The following is an 8,491-nucleotide window of genomic DNA, read 5'->3' as shown; positions in this document are numbered from 1 at the left end:
AGGCGCAGGGGCAACGCCGAGGGTTGCGGTCCCGTTGCCGGTCCCGGTCCGGTATGGGGGCGACACTGAGGGTTGCGATCCGTTGCCGGACACCGAAAAAAAAAAAAGACAAAACAAAACAAAAAAAAAGTTTTATTTCATTTGCAGAAAAAACAATTTTCGGGCCGGCCCGGTGGCTCACTGGAGAGTGCGCCGCTTGGGAGCACGGCAGCACTCCTGCCGAGGGTTCGGATCCCATGTGGAGACCGGTTCCCACTCACTGGCTGAGTGCGGTGCGGGCGCCAACACTGAGGGTTGCGATCCCATTGCTGGTCAGTAAAAAAAAAAAAAGAAAAAAAAGAAAAAACAATTTTCACATGCCTTTTTAGAAAATTACGTATTATAGGTGGCTCCGTAGCGCAATGGATAGCGCATTGGACTTCTAGAAAATTACGTATTATGTAAAATGAAGTATATTTCAAAGATTTGGAGTTATTTCATTCCTGGACAAAATTATCACCAAACTTTAAATCCAGCTTCTCTAAACACATACATACACCTAATTTATGCATGATTTCACTTATCCTTCTCACAAACTCTATTTTCTTCTTGTGTAAAATGTCTAATGACTTGCAAAGATTCGTCAAATCAAAAGGATTATGCCCCTGGTATGGAGCAGGATACTAACTAAGTCCCCTGTTCAACTACATTTGGTTCTAGCTCACAAAGATCTTTTTGGAAGTTTTCACCCTCCCAGATCAGTTCTGCAATTGGAACTAGCATCATGGTATTCACTATCACCCTCTTGAAAAACCCAGAGGAATATCACTGAATATTATGTATTTTTTTTGTTGTTCAAAAAAATATGTTTTAATAAAACTCCATTGTCTACATAATAGAATACAAATTTATTCTAAAATCCAACCCTCTTCACAAGCTGACCTCATCTTCTTCCAATGGTGTCACTCTCCACTTCTGACCTCCACAGTCTCTGAACATCCTTCCCATGGGGAACGACATCTCCTCTGCTTGGGAGGTCCTCCCTTGCCTGTCTGCCTATAGAAATCCTTTTCCAATGCCTGTCTGAAATTGTTGCTTGACATCAACAGCACTTCATTATTCTTGTTTCTTTACAGTATGTCACCCCTTAATAGATTGCAAATTCCTCAAGGACAGGGACTACTTTATCTCCTTACTTCTTTCAGCATTTCCTTCTGAATTAATTAAAAAGACCATCTCTTGCTATTCTAGTCACAAGCGAGTTCTACTATCTGTGCCACTTATTTGGTAGTTATCATACATCACCTTAGAGTACAGCTATTTGTAACATTTGCTTATGGCTGAGCTCCCTAATCATATTGAATTCTCTTAAAGGGCAGGGTCTTACCTAATGCTTTTCTGAGTGTCTACTGAATACAGTATTTTATGCATAATAACTCTCAACAAATACTTGTGCTGACAGTAATAAAAAAAAAGGCACAATCAGACTAATTCTATATACCAAATCATGATAAATATTCTTTCATTTCTTCAAAGACAATACCAATAAAAGAGTTGCTAGCTCCCCTTATGTGACTATATTTTATTCTGTTTAAGAGAGCCAGATAAAGAATGAGTCAGTAGGAAACAAGCTTCTACATAAAGATCAGTCTTTGCCCAAGAATCAGGGTCATCCCTGTTGAAAGTTGCCAGAACACTTCCATTGTCAGGAAAGCATCTTAGATGAGGGCTTGACTAAGCCTAGCTACAATCTGCCAAGAATCTTTTCATCTTTTGCTATCAACCCAAACATGGTGAGAGGGTAGCAGACTGTGTGGGTCCTCTCTGAATTTCCTGTATTGTCCATTACATTCCAAAAAAGTAGACTTTTGCCTCAATGCTGAAATTGGAGGTGCTTTAATAGGACTAAACTCCTGGAGGTTAGAGAGGTCAGTACATAAACAATTCCCACTGCTAATAACAAAATGATGAGTTGTGCTGGGACTTAATCTGTGGTGGGCTCTAGTAGGAAGCTAGTGACCACGAGGCAGTCCCACGATTCCACAGCCTCTTGTTCTTGCTCATATGGCTTCCTGTGCAGATCAGGTCAGGTGAAATAGTTCTCTCCTGATCTTCAAGAACTTTGTTTGACATTTTCTTTGGGAGCCCATCAGCTGGACTGAAGTTCATGTCCTTTGGGTAGGGCCCATTCTTTACATTCCCTTAGTGAACCCTGACCCAGGGCAATTTGTAGAGTTAGACCATGATGTGAAACATCTACTCATTTTTCCTCTAGAGGAGAAAAATTTCTCCACAGTTTTTGATTGTTCAGCTAAGTATTTTATTTCTGAAATGCTAATGAGAAAAATAATTAAGTAGTACTCACCAGTTCCTCATGGTCTTTGCTTCTGCTTCTGTTATAAGAGTATGGAAACAGTATCTGCTGGGAGTAGGAATGCATGCTGATGTAAGCCTTAACATGTTTGATATTTCTTCTCAAGAAATCAGCCACTGCCTTCACTTCTGGTTCTGACTCAGGATACAGTCCACAGTAGGTTTCTGAGCATGAGAAACTCGAAGCACCTTCCTCTGTAGTGAAATTGATAAAGTGGAATTATGAGGGAATGCACATACTGTTGTAATTTGTGGCTTCCCTAACAACGAATTCTCCTAATATCTATGGTCCAGCATTTTTAGATAAGTGGATTAGGTAGGGCTCTGTAAAGAACCTATTTCTGATGTCCAGTACATATTGTTTATATATCTTTTGAAGTCGAATATTTACACGTCCACATGGCAGATCCCATAACAGTCACTCCCAGACCCTGTCTTCCTTTCTGTGGGGGCAACCATCCTGCAACCTTGAGAAAGTGGCCAAGAGAGTCTCAGAGCTGCCAGCCCTGCCTCCAAACTTCTGGTTATGTGAGGAAAAATAGACCCCATTTTCTTTAATCTACTGTAAGTTTGGTTTTGCTGATATTTGTAGTATAAAAACTACTAATCAATATAGCCTATAACAGAGAAATCTCCCTCACGAACTTAGAATATGCAAATCTGCCTTTAGGGCTACTTTTAAATTGCTAAAGTGGTTTAGTAAGTAAAATGGCATGGTGATATTTGGTGCCAGGATAATGTTTATTCATTCCTTCAAGAGATTATAGTTCGCATCATTTCAGATGATAGATCACCTTCCAGCATTCCTCCCTCTGCGCCTAGTTTACATGGGTGGAACCCTGCAGAGCCACATCTGATCCAAGAGATTATTTCCTCCTGGAAACCGTTGAGGGCACAGAATTGGGTCTTTAATTTGTATCTTGCCAACTGAATCCCCAAAACGATAATCTGTAATCGAGGCTTAGATTCTAGTCTCAGTCTAGCTGCTCTCTTGAGCAAAGAAGATAATAATAATACTACCAGCTGACACCCACAGAGCACATGCTCTATGTCAAGAACTCTGCTAAGATTTATGCAATATCTCATTTAATGCTCACAGCAATCCTAAGAAATAACCCTGTTATTTTAGGAGATGCAAACTGAACATTGATGGGGGTAACCATCCTTCACAATAAGATGCTACACGGCTTATTATTAAACACCCAATTGCATGATTCTAATCTTGGCTTTGCCATTTAATAGCTATATGGCCTTGGGTAAATGTTTTTAAACCTATCTATACCTCAATTTCCTTATCTGCAAAATGGAAAAGTATACATTAAATGAAGATTGAATGAGGATTAAATGAGCTAATGTGTACAAAGTACTTTGCACAGCACCTGGCATAGAGTATGTGTTCCATAACTGTTGCTATTTATCATCATCATCATCATCATCATCATCATCATCACGTGGATCAGGACCCAAAGAAAGCCAGTGTGTATCACGAGACGGGATGGAGGGAGGGAGGATTCTCTGAACTCCTCTACAGTGCTCCAGGCCCATTTCTTATCTATGCCTGAGCCTAGCTGCATCCCTGTCCTAGGGTTTCGTGAGCTACTCCACTATCCTTACAGAGCCTGCCTTTCTTATTTAAGTTTGCTCTGCTTTCTTCCTGCTGTTTACAATAAAAACAACCTTAATGCTTGTTAAATATTCATTTCCTCATGAGCAAATGTGCTGAACATCTAAGGTCGTTCCAAGTATTTTATTTGTCTGTGTTTTTAACCAGTAATTTGATTGGACAAACCATTTTTGATAGTTCGGCCACTGTAGAATATTGCCACCCTTTTTCCCCTGTTACATAGTTCTCGAGAATAGAGATTATATACTGGGGATGGAGGTGGGGGAGGACATGAAAGAGTGGAAGAGGAAGGCAGTGCCCTAATATGAATCCTCAGATCACAGCTCTTCAACAAACGCATAATGCAAGTCACATATTTATTTTAAATTTTCAAGCAACCACTTGAAGAAAAGTAAAAAGATATAGGTCAAACTAGTTTAATATTGGAATTTGTTTAACCCAATATGTACAAAGTATCATTTCGAATGCAATCAGTATAAAAATTATTCATAAAATATTTTATGTTAAGTTTTTATACTAACTTTAAATTCTGGAGTGTATTTTACACTCACTGCATGTCTCAATTCAGACAAAACATATTTCAAGTGCTCAATAGCCACATATGGTTAGTGGCTGCTGTACTGAATAGTGAGCTTCAGATTCTCATTCTGTGACTGTCATCCTAGAGACTTTAAGCATTTTAATGGAAAGAGTGTGAGGAGTTGAGAAACTTGCGTTTGAGACTCTGCTTTGCCATTAAGCCACCATGGGCAAGCTATTTTATCTCTCTGGGCCTCAGGGGCCTCATCTGCACCATGAGGCACTGGGCTATCAAGTACCTTCAAGCTCAAGCATTCTTTAATGTGTCTGACATGGAATCAAGAATACTGTAAAATATCTATAATAGGAAAACTTGTAGAGACAGAAAGTAGGTTAGAAATGACCAGAGGCTGGGGAGAGGCCGGGGATGAGGAGATACTGCTTAATGGTTACAGAGTTTATGTTTGGGATGATAAAAAAAATTTGGAAATAGATATAGTGACATAGTTGCACAACATTATGGATATAATTAATGCTACTGACCTGTACAAATAAAAATGGTTGAAGTGGCATATTTTGTGTTACACATATTTGATCACAATACAAAAATAATTTTAAAAACCACTGCGGTCTTATAGGAGAAGAAGTAAAGGATTTTCCATTGCATGCCAGTTACAAAATCTTTGTAGTTAAATTCAGTATTTTAGAAAATGAATGATGCTGTCTTTGGAAGTTTGAGACCAGAGGTCCTCACAGTGTATCCTCCTATTATGAACTGAATTATGTCCTCCCAAAATTCGTATGTTGAAGCCCTAACCCCCAATGTGACTGTATTTTTAGAGACAGGGCCTTTAAGGAGACAAGGTTAAATGAAGCCATAAAGTAGATCCTAATCTGTTATGAATGGTGCCCTTATTGTTATTATTTTTAGAAATTTTTTGGCGGATAGCTGGTACAGGGATCCTGCACCTTGTTGTTAGCACCATAGTCTAACCAACTCAGGTCAACTGGCCAGCCCCAGTTGCCCTTACAAAAAGAGAGAGAGACACATGGAAGTGCATGCACAGAGAGAAGGCCATGTGAAGGCACAGAGAGAGGCAGCCATCTGCAAGCCAATGTGAGAGAAGCCCACTCTACTGGCACCTTGATCTTGGACTTTCAGCCTCCAGAACTAAGAGAAAATAAATTTCTGTTGTTTGGGCCACTCAGTCTGTGGTATTTTGTTATAGCAGCCCTAGCCGACTAGGATACCCCTTCCAACCAACCCCCCCATCCCATTCTCATCTTCAACAATACATACACACACACACACACACACAATTTTAATAAAAGGAAGGTTAAAATTGGTATAAAATAAGTAGGTGTGAAACGTCAAGCAAGCCTCACTGTTAATAAGTAAGGTTCTCTTTTAAATCCTTTACATAAAGAAAGTATCATAAAGGCACATTGTAGTTGTAGGCACAAGAAAGAGATGAGATTTAATTCTTATTTCCGTCTTGCTTACATAGTACTGAAGAGATGCTGAGGCACTTGGCAAAAAAAAAAAAAAAAAAAAAAAAAAAAAAGAGTTCCTTACAATTACTTTTTGTTTTATTTGGGACTCTTTTGCCTATATGCTTGCTGCTTCTTTTCTGTTTTTTACTCTTGTGATATGTAATAATACAGCACCATGCTTAAGAAGGGACTAAGATATTTCTTGATGACAACAGAATATATTTTGACTATTAGGCTATTTAAATTAGATTACATGACTTCACGAAGAAAAATATTAAATAAAATCAAGCACCAAAGAGCTTGAAGATAAAATAAGAAGTTCCAGAAGAGAACTTATAACTGAAGAGTGACTGCCAGACAGAAGANAAAAAAAAAAAAAAAAAAAAAAAAAAAAAGAGTTCCTTACAATTACTTTTTGTTTTATTTGGGACTCTTTTGCCTATATGCTTGCTGCTTCTTTTCTGTTTTTTACTCTTGTGATATGTAATAATACAGCACCATGCTTAAGAAGGGACTAAGATATTTCTTGATGACAACAGAATATATTTTGACTATTAGGCTATTTAAATTAGATTACATGACTTCACGAAGAAAAATATTAAATAAAATCAAGCACCAAAGAGCTTGAAGATAAAATAAGAAGTTCCAGAAGAGAACTTATAACTGAAGAGTGACTGCCAGACAGAAGAATTTCAATAAATTTGGAGTCAGTTGACCTGGGTTTATATCCTAGCCCTGCTGCTGACAAGCTATGAGCCCTTGAGCAAGGGACTTAACTTTTTAAGTCTGGGTTTCTCCATTTATGATATGTAGATAATGAAATCTAGGAGATGAAACACAGACGGTCCCCGATTTATGATGGTTTGACTTAACAATTTTTTGACTTTACGATAGTGCAGAAATTATTCTCATTCAGTAGAAACCATACTTTGAGTACCTGCACAACCATTCTGTTTTTCACTTTTAGTACAGTATTCAATAAATTATGTGAGGCAGTCAACACTTCATTATAGAATAGGCTTTGTGTTAGAGGGTTTTGTCCAACTGTAGGCTAATGTAAGTGTTCTAAGCACATTTAAGGTAGTCTAGGCTAAGCTGTGATGTTTGGTAGGTTAGGTGTATTTAATGCATTTTCAACTTATGATATTTTTAATTCAGGATGGTTTTATCAGGATATAACCCCCTCATAAATCATAGGATTGTGTAGGGCAAAGGTTTGGAAGAAGATGTTTATATGGGTACAATGCTTCTCTTCCTTGTGGTCCCCACAGAGCCATGTATACCCACTTCCAAAAATATAGGTGATGCAAGCTCCTTTTTTGGTTCAGTTTAGTTTTGTAGCTGTTTTTTAAAATGTAGTACTATAAAATATAATGTTGGAATGTGGGAAGAAAGGGTGAACTAACACCTCCCTCCCTGAAAGCAGACTGTTCTTGAATGCTTAAATCAATAGTCACTGAGTACCTTAACTCATTCAAATCAAGGAATGATAAATTCCCACTGTGCTTATCTTCATATTATTTTTAATATTTTTATTATATTTGATCAAAGAAAGAACTTGTTAAGAAGGTGAATAGGGAAAACAAAAGACAAATGTTTTCAAACACTATAGAAGTAAACACTTACCTGTACAATTAAAAATGAAGTCCCCCCGCTCCACCTTGGTCTTTGATATCCTAATGATGAACGTTATTTGTTTATTAAAGTAGGATTTTAAACAGTCACTTCTTTATTATTATAGAATAATAGAATTTCAAAATTTGGAAGCTAGAAGGAACCTTAAAGAACCAGTCCAACCTCCTTATTTTAAAGACGAGGAAACAGCAGAGAGGGGAGGTCAAAGTGATCCATTGACTCCAGTCAACATCTGTAGCATTATGTTTACCTAAAACATTTCTTATTCAAATTATTTCCTGATTCAGATATGCCTCCCCTGTAGTTAGTTTGAATTCATGGGCCTTTCTCTAGGAGCATCCCCTTTTAATGAAGAAACATTGTGAGAAAGGAAGCAAGCAACCTACCACACCAGTGTTTGGAAGCAAAGTTTCTATTTAGGTCTGTTCCCACGCAACGATTGTTTTCATGGAAGGAGCGGTTCTTTCTCCACATTCGATTCTATGTAAACAGAACAGGAACAGATAACCATGTTGGCCATGTTTGCAGCTACAGGAAGGATGTGACTTTCCAAGTCCAGGTGGAGGGGCTGGGTTTCTCTCCATTGCTTCTTCTCATCACTGTCTTTGCAGAAATCCTTCCACACAGGCCTGTTCTATCCAGGTCTCAGCCTTGTTCACTCAAATTATTTTAGTTTGAACCAAACGAAATGGTAATATTTGATCAATTTTGACCTATACAAGTAAAATTTTCATTTCGTTATGTGCTTATTGTCCACTTGTTTAGTCTTGTTTCCTTTATGTTAATTTTATGCACAGGGTCATTCTGAGCTCCTTCGAAGAAAAGCAAGACAACTTTGTGTCTCATCTCAGAACTCTGAGTCATGAG

At 38.1% G+C, this 8,491-nt stretch overlaps 1 protein-coding gene across 2 annotated transcripts in view; it reads right to left on the bottom strand.

The window, feature by feature from the left end:
- Positions 1-8,491, bottom strand: part of CPB2 (carboxypeptidase B2 (plasma)) — a 54,246-nt gene that overhangs the window by 4,697 nt on the left and 41,058 nt on the right. For both annotated transcript variants that reach the window (XM_008574438.1, XM_008574439.1), the window contains 2 exons: positions 8,011-8,104; positions 2,345-2,547 (listed from right to left, as the gene is read on the bottom strand). In XM_008574438.1, coding sequence (XP_008572660.1) covers positions 2,345-2,547; positions 8,011-8,104 — 297 coding nt within the window. The remainder of the gene's footprint in view (positions 1-2,344; positions 2,548-8,010; positions 8,105-8,491) is intronic.

Source organism: Galeopterus variegatus, unplaced genomic scaffold, assembly GCF_000696425.1.
Source record: "Galeopterus variegatus unplaced genomic scaffold, G_variegatus-3.0.2 Scaffold1049, whole genome shotgun sequence".
Lineage (NCBI taxonomy): Eukaryota > Metazoa > Chordata > Mammalia > Dermoptera > Cynocephalidae > Galeopterus > Galeopterus variegatus.
Note: the sequence above shows the minus strand (reverse complement) of the source record. Positions and strands in the feature narration are given on the sequence as shown.